General features: G+C 33.4%; 1 protein-coding gene across 1 annotated transcript; it reads left to right on the forward strand.

The window, feature by feature from the left end:
* Positions 1–2520: 2520 nt before the first annotated feature.
* Positions 2521–13861, forward strand: LOC122680509 (natural killer cells antigen CD94-like). The gene is made up of 7 exons (XM_043881976.1): positions 2521–2588; positions 2830–2925; positions 5486–5584; positions 6051–6122; positions 6726–6880; positions 7778–7905; positions 13637–13861. The coding sequence occupies exons 2-7, from the start codon at positions 2832–2834 to the stop codon at positions 13761–13763; spliced, it is 675 nt and encodes a 224-aa protein (XP_043737911.1). The 5' UTR covers positions 2521–2588; positions 2830–2831; the 3' UTR covers positions 13764–13861.
* Positions 13862–14110: the final 249 nt, after the last annotated feature.

A 14110-nucleotide genomic window follows, 5' to 3' on the forward strand; every position in this document is an offset into this window, starting at 1 on the left:
TAATAAATTTAAAAATTAAATAAAAATTTGAATGGTTGAGGGGGGTCAAATACTCTTTTTCCTTTGAAATTTACTTTATCATTTTTTAGTTATAAAGTTCTTCTCCTTTCTTGGATTTATTTGATACTTTATTACACTTTCTTTTTTTTTCTATATTAATTATCCAGTTATAAAGGGGTTATTGCCCCTGTTTCCACATAATATTTATTTATCCGAATATGTATATATATTTTCTTTTTACTTAGTATCTTGAAATATGTTCATTTTTCTGAGGGTGATGAAGAATGACCCAAGATTAACTAAATAAAAATCTTTGAAAATGTTAACATTGCAAAATGAGTATAAAATTTAGACTAACCTAAGCTAAAATAATGCTAGAATTGTCAAAATGTCTTGTGTTTTCTATTCCACAAAGAGTAAAATTATTTTGAGAAAATGAATTTTATATAAATGTGAATAATTCATTGATTAGTATTCATAGTTTTTTTAGTGACTATAGCTGATTAAAATTATTTGGGAATTAATAGCCCACTGAGAACTGAAAATTGTGCATGCACTATCTAGTGATGAAAAATAGTACTTACCCTAGAACTGAAAGAGTTCATAAAGAGACATCACAAGTGTCTATAAATAATAGCTTCAAAATAGCATGTAAAATGTAAATATAAAATGAATGTAATATGTAATCAGGTCCACTGGAAATAATTAAAAGCACTTGAAGCTACTTTTTTAAAAAACAATAAATGATGTATTCAAGTACGTCTGTGACAAAGCAAGGGTTGAGTAAAACTGGTCTCTAGTGAGAATATGTTAGGTATCTTGTGTAATTCAAGGTAAGATTGATGACATGCCTAATCTAGAGATGATGCAGAGCTAAAGTGAGCAGCAGTAAAACAGTTTCCTGTGTGGCTATCCAGAGCACTCTTTCTCTTGAATTCTGCTCTCCCCTGTCAGAGTCTCTCATACAACAGGCAAAGGCATTATTAGCCTGTGTATTTCTTTTCTTGGCTTATTTTCTGGGCTCTTGATGATCAAAATTCTTAAGTTCAAACTGCTGTGATAAAAGATAAGATTGCTTCTTCCGAGGATATATACACATACTCTGCAAAAGTTCAGACGCTGGCTTCTAAAAATCAGGTATTTGTTAATTTCGCAGATTTCTATTGTTTCTCAACATGTGTTTTTGGAATTTTGAGGGAATTTGGATCAAAGAAACTGAAGTTATAGATGCAAAGACAAACTTGTATATCAATATGCAGATATGTTTTAAAAATAATAATATAATTTTATATAATTATATATAATTTTCAATCATATATATCTATACATTTATATATCTCTATAAATATCATTTGGGAGGAAAGGAAATAAAAGTATGAGTGACAGAGTGGGGAATGAGAGCAGAGAAGAAAGGAAGAGAGAAAGAATTGAAGAAAAGAGTGATGCTAGAAGAGAACTCAGATGAGTTGGAATCAAGAAGTGATTCTAATTATTATCTATTTTTAGTAATTTCACTGATACTATTTGATATGACATTATTATCACTGATACTATTTGATATGACATTTTATGATACCTTGATATTATTAACTGGTATAAATTGGAGGTTCAAAGAAAATAAACAAGGAAACATAAGATTTCACCAGGGTAAAACATAATTAGATATAATTAAACCATGTATAACTTGGATATATTATCCTTTAGTAAGGGCATAAAAAATTTTCACACAGATTCCTATCAAATTTTATAAAATGTTTAATCAGGAAAAACATTTTTCAAATTTTCTCAAGTTAAAGTAACACAAAACGTTACTTTTTATACTTCATATAGAAATCTAATAAACAATTACATTTTATTAACAAAGGTTAATAAGATATTTCAAGAAATTCACAATACATTGGGGAGACATTAATGAAAGATAAGGTAAAAGGAGATACCTAACTGAATGATGACAAACGAAAAATAATGAGAAAAATTGGAAAAAGAGATGAATTGTTATTGAAGGATCTGGAAATTTTATTAAAGGTGGTAGAACTTGATTTACAGATTTATTATGAGCAAATAGAGGAGGAAAGTGTACTTGAGAAGGAAGAATTTGAGCAAAACATTGAAATTGGAGAAGTGCTTGTCATATGTTGAGAAAGAACAAATGTGTCGGTAGAATTATGGGGGAAATGAAAATAGATTGAGTTGAAAGATGATACTAGAAATAAAGCAGGAACAGGTGAATTGTGAAAGATGGAAGTGCCAAGCTATAAGGATAAATTTCAGTCGAAAGAATTCAGTAAAGCCATCAGATCATCTTTTGCATTTTTACGTATAAATAAATGATATTAACAGATTTGCAATTGTGAATAGACAATATTTAAAAGGCCAAAAGTAATATACCATAGCAACTACTTTGTATGTGTGCTCAGTCGCTCAGCTGTGTCTGACTCTTTGTGACCCTGTGAACTACAGCCCCCCAGGATCCTCTGTCCAAGGGATTTCCCAGCAAGAATACTGTAATGGGTTGCCATTTCGTCCTCCAAAGGATCTTCCTGACCCAGGGACTGGACCTGCTTCTCCTGCATCTCCTGCATTGGCAGGTGGATTCTTTACCACTGAGCCACTTGAGAAGTCCTACCAACTCATTAAGTAACATTTAAAAATTAGTATTTCTTCATTCTTAAAATATTTTCATATTTGTAATTGTATTCTAATCAATCACTAATTATTCAAGTTCATTTCCAATACCATTTCATTCAATACCAATTTTACTTATGGATTTCACAATTTACATGAATTTAAAACATATTTTTTAAATTTTCTTGTATCTCTGCCTTTCAGTAATGAGTGAAGAAGTTGTAACTTACACCAATTGGCCATTTCAACCATCATCTCAGCCACAGAGAAGCCAAAGACTTGAAACTACCAAGAGAAAAGGTCTTTCATGTTTTCTACTTAAAAAATATACAGAATCATTCATTATCAGGCTCATATGCACACACACATGATCTAAATTTTTTTTCTCTTACTGAACAAGGAAAATAATTGCTTTTGAGGGAAGATTATCTTTTTCTCCATGAGAGTCATCACTTTAGCTATGTTGTAAACTTTATATCAGCATTTTTAGAATGAGTGAAATGTTTGGTGATCGGGATATGTTGTTTATCATTTTCTATCATTTAAGATATCAACACTATATAGTAGGATATTTGGAAAACAGAGAAGTGAGAAAATATAGAGATAATTTCATTATTCTAACACAGTTGCTGTGACTTAGGGACTATTTTTCTTGTTTTCCTGGTTTGTGTATTTGCTGGCATAGTGTGTTCAAAGTGTACTTTTTCAAGTGCCATGCTTCTTGATACACAAATGCCAGTGTTATTACTTTACTGGTGCATATGATTATATGGAATTCAATGATATATCTTCCTATCATTTAAAATTTGCTTTCATTTGTATTTTTTCCTGTTTCTTATTTGCAGTCCTCATATGTTTTAAATCAATATGTGGAATGATTAGAAGTGAACTGTGTATCACTGTGCTAGTTCTATTTTGTATTACATCAAATGGATATTCAATACTTCGGCTAAGATGTATTATTTTAATGAGGACCTCAATTGATTACTTTCCAATTTTTTAGATTGTTAATTATTACAATATGATTTATGGTGTACAGATTCACCATGAGGTTAACGAAAAAGTATTTTTAAATTTTGCTTAATATATTGTTAACAAATTTTGAAAGGCCCCTTAATACCTATACACTCTGCTTGTTATAGATTCAGAAATTGTTTTCTTTTTGAAATTCTGATGAACAATTCATCTTACCAGTGTCTGCACTTCTTACCAATGCAGTTAGCAGTCAATTTGTATGGGAAAATCTACTGGTTTGGGAAAACTTCATTAATGATATTATTAATTGTATGTATGTGCGTAAATATGTATAAAATGACATACTTCACCACAGTTCATATTTTACCATGAATCAAACAGAATGACTTAGAGTCATTATCCTGTCTTTTAAGTTTATTTTTACCTAACAAAGCTTCTTAGTTTTTTACTGTCTATAAAGTTCTTTCACAGATGGAAATCAATTACAAAAAAATTCCACAAGGTAAGTTTCATGCTTATACCCAATATAAAAATATAAACAGAGACATGATGGTTAAATGTTCTAGAGATTAGAGTGCGTAATTGATGGAAATCCGTTTTTAGCTGAAAAGACCAAAACCTTTCCTTCTTCTGATGACAACACGTAGATTTTCTGTCCCTTCCTCTGTGGCATGTATGCTGTATTGGTGGATTTTGTGTGTGAAGAACTTTCTTCTCTCCGCCCCAGCTAAGGTCCTCTGCTTTGTACCACTTCAGGATATTGGGAAGAAGCTTGTTTTCTGTCTCTTCTCTAGAAGCAGATGGCTTTTGCCCACTGTCAATGCAGGGTACAGGGTGGGCTTGTTGTTTTTTAGTAGCTAAGTTGTGTCTGATTCTTTGCCACCCCATGGGTGCAGCTCGCGAGGTTTCCCTGTCCTTCACTACCTTCTGGAGCATGCTCAAACTCATGTGTATTGAGTTGGTGATGCCATCCAACCATCTCATCCTCTGTCATCCCCTTCTCCTCCTGCCTTCAGTCTTTCCCAGCATCAGGGTCTTTTCCAATGTGTCTGCTCTTTGCATCAGGTGGCCAAACTTCAGCTTCATCATCAGTCCTTCCAATGAATATTCAGTGTTGATTTCCTTTAGAATTGATTGGTTTGATTGCCTTGCTGTCCAAGGGACTCTCAAAAGTCTTATCCAGCACCACAATTTGAAAGCATCGATTCTTTGTCCTTCAGCCTTCTTTGTGGTCCAACTGTCACATCCATACATGACTACTGGAAAAACCATAGTTTTGACTAGAAGGACCTTTGTCGGCAAAGTAATGCCTCTGCTTTTTAATACACTGTCTAGGTTTGTCATAGCTTTACAGGTTTCTCAGGGGGTTAGATAAGGTGGTCAGGTATTCCTATCTCTAAGAATTTTCTACAGTTTGTTGTGATTCAAACAGTCAAAGCTTTATTGTAGTCAATGAAGCAGAAGTAGATGTTTTTCTGGAACACCTTTGCTTTTTCTATGATAAAACAGATATTGGCAGTTTGATCCCTGATTCCTCTGCTTTGAAGTCTGCTTTTAGCCTTGAAGATTTGTTGAAATACTTCACTATCATATGGCTGGCACTTTTCCTCCTATGCTTTGCCAAAGGTGAAGTAGAGTTTGCGTGCTGTCTTTCCATAGAGTCGGGGCTTTATCTCTTTAGAATTCAGACCACCTGATCACTTTATCAATTCAGCTGCCTCATTCCCTCAATATGAGTTATGATTTTGTAGATTACCTTCCTTTTCTCTATTTTTAGGATGTGAGCTACCTTGCTGTAGAGTTTACTGCACCTAGAACAGAAGCAGAACTCTGAATAAACATTTAGAGTTGATGTTACAAGATGTATTCATCTCTCTACATATAGATCACCCTACTCCACTTTCTTCATGGAAATATGTTGCTGTGTTTCTGTGCATCATTTGCCTGGGGCTTCTTCTGTCTGTTGGATACTTGGTCACTGAGTGTAAGTCAAAATATGAAATAGAAGTTTACTTCTCCATTATTCACATAGTGAAATATGTTGAATACCTCATTTTGATCAGTTCAATTTCTTAACAAAGTAAATATTCTCTGCACAGAACTTGAGTTAATTTCCTAGAGACATATAAAAATGTTGTCCATTTTTAAGCATATCAAGAACATTACATACTGCCTATTTGTTCTTATGTTTACTTTACCAGAAATAACTTTAAATTTTTTTCTCTGTGAAAAAGCTTTCTTACACTGTTATCTTGGCTATGTGAACTTGTTGTATATGTACTAAAATTTGATTTTTATGATTATGACTTTATTACATTTAAGTTCTTTGAAGTAAATGATGTTCCATTCATCATTTTTGTAGCTCTGAATTCAGTATAATGTTTTACCTATAGGAATGTGTCAAATTTTTCTTTTTGAGTTTAAAACTGACCTTTCTGAATTCTCTTCAGTGAATAAGAAGCCATTTCAACCAGAAGGATGTCCAGGAAATAGCTCCTCCAACAAGGAAGCAAATAAAATAGGTACTTTTGGATGAGTCCCTGAGTCATAATTTTATTTGCAGGAGATAGGAGACAACTAACTATTTTGTTTAATGCATGTTACTGGATACGTGTAAATACATATATGTCAAATCTATTAAGACTCAAATGATGATGGCACTGTTAAATTACAACCTGAAGTTAAATAAAATATTTCCACAAGGCACCATCATTTTGGGGCGTATCTATATGATTTCATTTATGTATTTCTTATTGGCTTATTTTTGAAACTTACAGTTTTTTAAAGATAATTATATACATATTTTATTTTCATGTGAAAACAAAGAAAGAACATTATGTTGATAATTTTAACAGTTATATACATTGGCTAGGTTTCTTGACACATTTCTAACTTTGTCATTAAAAATTATTTCCTAATATATAGCTTATGAATCTTAAAGACCAAAATGTTTTCAATGAACTGAGTTATTAACTTAAGATAAATTTAACACTAAATTTAAGTGCACACAGCCTATAATGTAAAAATCAAAAAGTGTTTTTTTTGTAGACGGTAGATTTGCTATGTCAACTTACAGATGTTATCTGCACTGATGGAAATCATTGAGTTACATTTTAAATTTTTAGTAGTTTGGAAATACCCTACTTGTTCAAACAACTGGCATCAGTATGGAGAAAACTGCTACTATTTTTCAAGAAACAGTATTCCTTGGAAGGAATGTCACCATTTTTGCACTGATTTACATTCTGGATTTCTTAAGTTGAATACTGAAGAAGAGATGGTAAGGACAAGATTTTGCTTTATAAATTTTGGCATCAGAAAAATTATGGATGACAGCAATCGCTCAAGTTTTATATTCTTCTGAATTACTTTCCATGGTGTAGTCACCAAAATCTCTGCAATTTGTAATTTTGAATGTGTACTTCAATAAAACCTGAGTGGTTTTCCTCTAGCACTTGGAGTAAAGTCTAAGTAAAATGTAGATAAGATCACTTGTCTGATTTCTGCTGATTTCTCTATCTTCTTCTGTTGTTAGAGACTCTCTATCACACTGTTCTAAGGAAAGTGTACCATGGTCTCCAACTGTATTGAGGTTATTTAAATAGATCATGGTCCCCTTATGCTCTTTTATGTCCTTGTTCTGTTTACCTGTGACAAATTGTATTTCTTCTACCTTCTATCCCAAACTATCATCTCTCCGTTAATACATCTTGTTTTAAGATTTTAGCTTACTAGATGATCCACTTGGAAAACATCCTTAGTTCACTAAAATCTGTTAAAATTCCCTGTTAATTTCTCTCCTTCAATCCTGTATTTCTGATCTTGTACCATGTGTCACTACTATTTATTACATAAGTCAATGAACACTATTCATTTTTTCAGTGCCTAATTTGAGCAACTGCAGTTTTAAGATTTTATGCTTACTTTTACAACCCATAGCTTAAGAAAATGACTAGAATAAAACGTGTCCTGAAAAAATTACTCAGTGAATACATGAGTTATTAGCTCTAAGCATCCAGCCTATGGCTGAAGAATTTAGGGTTAATCTCTCCAGATTCTTTCAATATCAAGAACAGAGAATCCAAAGAGAAGTAAAATGTACATATTTAAACTATTATATTCCTCTTTTGCAAGAAAAGTTCCACTTTTTGATTCACTTTCCTCTTCCTCTCTGCAGAATTTTATAACAAAATTGTCAAAAATGCAATGCGGTTTGCAAAAAGAAAAGTTTCCAATTAGCTTACACTACAGCACTAAGCAACTGAACTGGGTTTGGCTAGATGATACAAAACTTACCCTGGACAAGTAAGTCTCTTGCTGTTTTAAAATTTCAGTACAGAACAATATTTTCTTCCAAATAGAAATATTTAATGTGGATGTGGGTAACATTTATAATAGGTGCACCTGTAAGAAATCAATAAGTAAAAGACAGGAAAGATGGAAAGCAAGGAGTAAAATACTTAGTAAAATACTAAATACTATACTAAGTTAAATATGTCCCTTTCAAAGCTCATTGAAATTGCTTATTGAAGTATAGCTATTTTGCCTTTTAATAAAAGGTAATTGAATAAATAAACTTGCATGAGGTTACAAAGTAAGTATATTTCAGATTTGTCATTTTAATTTCAATGTATTTTGTCTGACTGCAATACATGTGCATGTATTGAAATTTTCTTAAAATGTGCCTTCCAATTCTCTAGGACTCACCTAGCATACTTTGTCTAGTTTGCTGTCATAAAAAAATCACTACAAACTGGGTGGCTTAATGCACAGAAATTTATTCTCTCGAGCAGAGGGAACAGAGGTTTGAAATCAAGATCTTGGTAGAGTTGATTCCTTTCTGGACAGATCCTTTGTCTGAAGGAGCTTGCTAAACTTTTCCAGAGAGAAAGCTAACTGTTGTTGATAATTAAAAACAATTTTTTTTTCTTTATACACTGTGGAACTTGTTTATAAAAATGTTATTGTATAAAGGAAATACAGTAAACTTCCATGAAAATATAAGATATTCTGCCAATCCTTGGCATCATTTAAAGACAAGCCAGCCCTCTGTATCTGCGGGTTCTGAATTTTCAAGTTCAAGCAACCATGTAGACACAGAGGACTGACTGGGATTTGAGTATCTGTAGACTAGGATATCTTGGGGATCCTCGTAGAATCTCCCCACCCCCACATCCTGGATACAAAGAGACAACTGTCTATACCCCCAACTTCCTTTGCTCCTTCTCTGCATCTCTCTGTGTTTGTTGCTCTCCCATAAGGATAATCTTATTAGATTTAGGTAAAATGTAATATGGATTCATCATGACACTAGTCTTCTTTGTTTTCAATTTTCAACTTATTTATTTAAAAAAATTTTTAAATTTATTTATTTTTAATTGAAGGATAACTGCTTTACAGAATTTTGTTGTTTTCTGTCAAACATCAACATGAATCAGTCATAGGTACATATGTCCCCTCCCTCTTAAACCTCCTTCCCATCTCCCTCCCCACCCCACCCCTCTAGGTTGATACAGAGACCCTGTTTGAGTTCCTTGAGACATACAGCAAATTCCCTTGGGCTATCTATTTTACATTGGTAATGTAAGTTTCCATGGTACTCTTTCCATACATCTCACCCTCTCCTCCCCTTTCCCCATGTCCATAAGTCTGTTCTTTATGTCTGACCTGCAAATAAATTCTTCAGTACCATCTTTCTAGATTCTGTATAATTGTGTTACTATACAATATTTATCTTTCTCTTTCTGACTTACTACACTCTGTATAAAAGCCTCTAGGTTCATCCACCTCATTAGAATGGACTCAAATGCATTTGTTTTTATGGCAGAGTAATATACCATTGTGTATATGTACCACAACTTCTTTATCCATTCATCTGTTGATGGACATCTAGGTTGCTTTCATGTTCTAGCTATTTGTAAATAGTCCTGCGGTGGACATTGGGGTACATGTGTCTTTTTCAATTTTGCTTTCCTCAGGGTATTTGCCTAGGAGTGGGAAAGCAGGGTCATGTGGTGGTTTTTTTTATATCTAGTTTTTTAAGGAATCTCCACACCACCTTCCATAGTGGCTGTATCAACTTCCATTCCCACCAACAGGGCAAGAGCATTCCCTTTTCTTCACACCCTCTCCAGCATTTATTGTTTGTAGACTTTTTGATGATGGCCATTCTGAACAGTGTAAGGTGAGAACTCATTGTGGTTTTGATATGAATTTTTTTAAGAGTAAGAGATGTTTAGCATCTTTTCACGTGTTTGTTACCCATCTGTATGTTCTTTGGAAAAATGTCTGTTTAGGTCTTTTCCCCACTTTTTAATTGGGTTGTTTTCTATCTGGTATTGAGTTGTATGAGTTGCTTGTATACTTTGGAAATTAATCATTTGTCAGTTGTTCCATTTGCTATTATTTTCTCCCATTTTGAGGGTTGTCTTTTCACCTTGTTTATAATTTCTTTTTGCTGTGCCAAAGCTTTTAAGTTTAATCAGGTTCCACTTGTTTACTTTTGTTTTTGTTTCCATTATTCTAGAAGGTGGGTGGGTCATAGAGGATTTTGCTTTGATTTATGTCATCGAGTGTTCTGTCTATGTTTTCCTCTAACAGTTTTATAGTTTCTGGTCTTACATTTAGGCCTTTAATCCATTTTGAAGATGCAAAAATCCTCAACAAAATTCTAGTACACAGAATCCAACAACACATTAAAAAGATCATACACCATAAGCAAGTTGGGTTTATCCCAGGGATGCAAGGATTCTTCAATATACATAAATCAGTCAATGTGATACACCATATTAACAAATTAAAAGATAAAAACCAAATGATAATCTCAATAGATGCAGAAAAAGTTTTTGACAAAATTCAACACCCATTTATGATTAAAACTCTTCAGAAAATTGGCATAGAAGGAAGCTACCTCAACAAAGTAAAGACCATATATGATAATCTCACAGGAAACATTACACTCAATGGTGAAAAACTGTAAGCATTCCCCCTAAGATCAGGAATAAGACAAGGGTGTCCACTCTCACTGCTATTATTCAACTTAGTTTTGGAAGTCCTAGCTATAGCAATCAGAGAAGAAAAAAAAATAAAAGGAATCCACATCAGAAAAGAAGAAGCAAAACTTTCACTGTTTGCAGGTGACATGATACCATACATAGGAAGCCCTAAAGATACTATCAGAAAATTATTAGAGCTAATCAGTGAATTTAGAAAAGTCACAGGATACAAACTCAATACACAGAAATCACTTGCAATACTATATACTAACAATAAAAGTCAGAAAAAGAAATTAAGGAATCAATCCCATTCACCATTGCAGCAAAAAGAATTAAATATCTTGGAATAAACCTACCTAAGTATGACAGGGAGACCTGGTGTGCTGTAATTCATGAGGTCACAAAGAGTTGGACATGACTGAGTGACTGAACTGAACTGAACTGAAGGAGACAAAAGAACTGTATACAGAAAATTATAAGACACTGATGATATAAATCAAAATGACATAAATAGATGGAGAGATATTCCATGTTCCTGGGTAGGAAGAATAAATATTGTGAAAATGACTATACTGACAAATGCAATATACAGATTCGGTGTGATCCCTATCAACTTACCAATGGTATCTTTCACAGAACTAGAACAAAAAATTTCTCAATTCATACAGAAACATGAAAGACCCCAAATAACCAAAGCAGTCTTGAGAAAGAAGAATGAAGCTGGAGAAAGCAACCTTCCTGACTTCAGATTATACTACAAAGCTACAGTCATCATCAAGACAGTATAATACTGGCACAAAAACAGAAATATAGACCAATGGAACAAGATAGAAAGCCCAGAAATATATCCATGCACCTATGGGTACCTTATTTTTGACAAAGGAGGCAAGAATATACAATGGGGCAAAGATGGCCTTTTCAATAAGTGGTGCTGGGAAAACTGGATAGCTACATGCAAAAGAATGAAATTAAAACACTTCCTAATACCATACACAGAGATAAACTCAAAATGGATTAAAGACCTAAATGTAAATGCATTTATTTTTTAATTGAAGGGAATTTGCTTTACATAATTGTGTTGGTTTCTGCCAAATATCAACATGAATCAATCATAGGCATACAAATGTCCCCTCCCTCTTGAACCTCCCTCCCATCTCCCTCCCCATCCCACACCTCTATATATTTAAAGAACCCCAGTTTGAGTTCCCTGAGTCATACAACAAATTCCCATTCGCTATCTATTCTACATATGGTAGTGTCAGTTTCCATGGTACTCTCTCCATACATCCTACTCTTTCCTTTCTCTCTGCCTCCCTATGCCCATAGGTCTGTTCTCTATGTCTGTGACCTCATGTCACTAATCTTAATTGCATCTACAAAGAAGTTATTCCCAATTAAGGACACATTTTGAAGTTCTGGGTGGGCTTGAATTTTATTCGTGAGTTCTACGCAACCTTTGACTAGGCTGGTGGCTGAGATGGTAAAGAATCTTCCTGCAATGCAGGAGATCTGGATTCAATTCCTGGGTCTGGAAGATCCCCTGGAGAAGGAAATGGCAAATCACTCCAGTATTCTTGCCTGGAGAATCCCATGGACCGAGTAGCCTGGAAGGCTACAGTGCATGGGTTCACAAAGAGTCATACATGATTAAGTGACTAATACTTGTTCAACGTACTACGTACATTCAAAAAAGGATTTATAGGCCTCAATTCCCATGATTTTATTAAGGTATCTGGAAGTGGAGGTATAAAATGTATCCTAGTGCACATACACAATGTGTGTAAAAACCAGTTTAGCAAGACCATGGGAAATACTGAACTGCCAGTACTCTTGTTCCCCAGTTTTAAGCTCCACGGTTTAAAATATAGTGAGTAATTGATAGTGCAGGTTCATAAGTGTCTTGGGTTTATGTTTTGGCTCTCCACTACCATCATAGTCTTTTATCCAAACATTCTGTTTGGTTTCTATTCCATTTTCTATAAGATGTGATGAATAATAGAACCCACTTCATAGAGTAGTTGTGAAAATACAGTAATTGATACATTTAAGCATGTGAGAAGTATATGGTTCATTAAGAAAATAAAGTTCTCTCTCCTTCCTCCTCCTCTTTCCTCTCCTACCCCAAATCTTAACAGTAAATTAATGTCAAATAAAATTTTAAATAGATGAATCTAATTTAAAAATGTGATTTCAGGATGTCTGTGGTGGTCCAGTGGTTAAGACCCTGTGCTTCCACTGCAGGGCATATGGGTTTGATCCCTGGTTGGGGAACTAAGCTGTGTGCTATGTAGCATGCCTAAAATTAAAAAAAGTAACAATTAAAAATAAATAAAATAAAATCTAAATTAAAATATGATTTCTACCTTAAAATATTATGACTAAAATATGCAAGATGTTTTCCAGTATATCCACTCTTAGCAGACATGATTTTCTAACTTAATTTGTGTTAAATTAAGATTTTGGATTTACTTAAAATTCTGAGTGATTACGTACTCATTTCTAATTGCTGCACTTGTAGTAAATGCATGCCCCCTTTCAGGAATTATATGATATATTTCTTTAAATGTTTATAAATTGCTCTGATTCTCATTGACATATCTAAATATTTAATCTTTTAAAACTATTTTCTGGACTTATTAGTAAAGAAGATCTGATCTTTACTCTGGGGTAAATTTTCCCAGGAGAGAATGAATTGACATTAATGATTCATGACAATTTTTTTTTACTGTATATATAATAAAATGTTCATAAAAACACTAATGTATAAACAAAATATAGTAGACCCCTGTGAAGATGGAAGATACTTTGAAATTGTCTGAGGTCACAGAGACAAAAGCCAGAATTGAAGGCATTGTTAACATCCCAATTATAGATTTAATATGAAATTTCAGATGACAAAAATTCATTATTTTATTATTAGAGAACTGGGAAAATGATGTTTCTACTTTTTTATAAATATGTCAAAATATTTTGAATTTTAAAAGTACAATTGACACATAAAATAATTTCAGAACTTAACGGAAAGTATTTTTTTTTTCTAGGCTTCAACTTCCAGGACATGAGAATGCTAATAATAAATGTGCACACATAAAATACGGCCAGATAATTGCTGAAGATTGCCATAGTAGTGGTTATTGTATCTGTAAGAAGACAATATATTCAGATTAGATAAAGTGCCTGAGATTTTCCAGTGAGATGACTTCAACTATGTAAAAATGTGTTTAGCTAAAAATAGATGTTATTAAACATTGAAGTCTATATGTTATTCTTTAACTTTAATCCATGATTTGTTACAGGATTAATACAATAAACAGTATTTTAGTAACACTGGATAATTGTTGTTTAATTGTTAAGTTGTGTTTGACTCTTTTGTGACCCCATGGACTGTAGCCTGCCAGGCTCCTCTGTCCATGGAAATTCCCAGGCAAGAATACTGGAGTGGGCTGCCATGTCCTTCTCCAGGGATCTTCCTGACCCACAAGTCAGACTCATGTCTCCTGCATTCCAAGCAGATT

This window comes from Cervus elaphus, chromosome 22 (genome assembly GCF_910594005.1).
Source record: "Cervus elaphus chromosome 22, mCerEla1.1, whole genome shotgun sequence".
NCBI classification, from domain to species: domain Eukaryota; kingdom Metazoa; phylum Chordata; class Mammalia; order Artiodactyla; family Cervidae; genus Cervus; species Cervus elaphus.

Coding starts and splice junctions, on each gene's coding strand:
- LOC122680509 (XM_043881976.1), top strand. CDS start 2,832: ATGAGTGAAGAAGTTGTAACTTACACCAATTGGCCATTTCAACCATCA. Junction 2,926..5,485: donor TGAAACTACCAAGAGAAAAG/GTCTTTCATGTT, acceptor CTCTACATATAG/ATCACCCTACTCCACTTTCT. Junction 6,123..6,725: donor CAAGGAAGCAAATAAAATAG/GTACTTTTGGAT, acceptor TTAAATTTTTAG/TAGTTTGGAAATACCCTACT.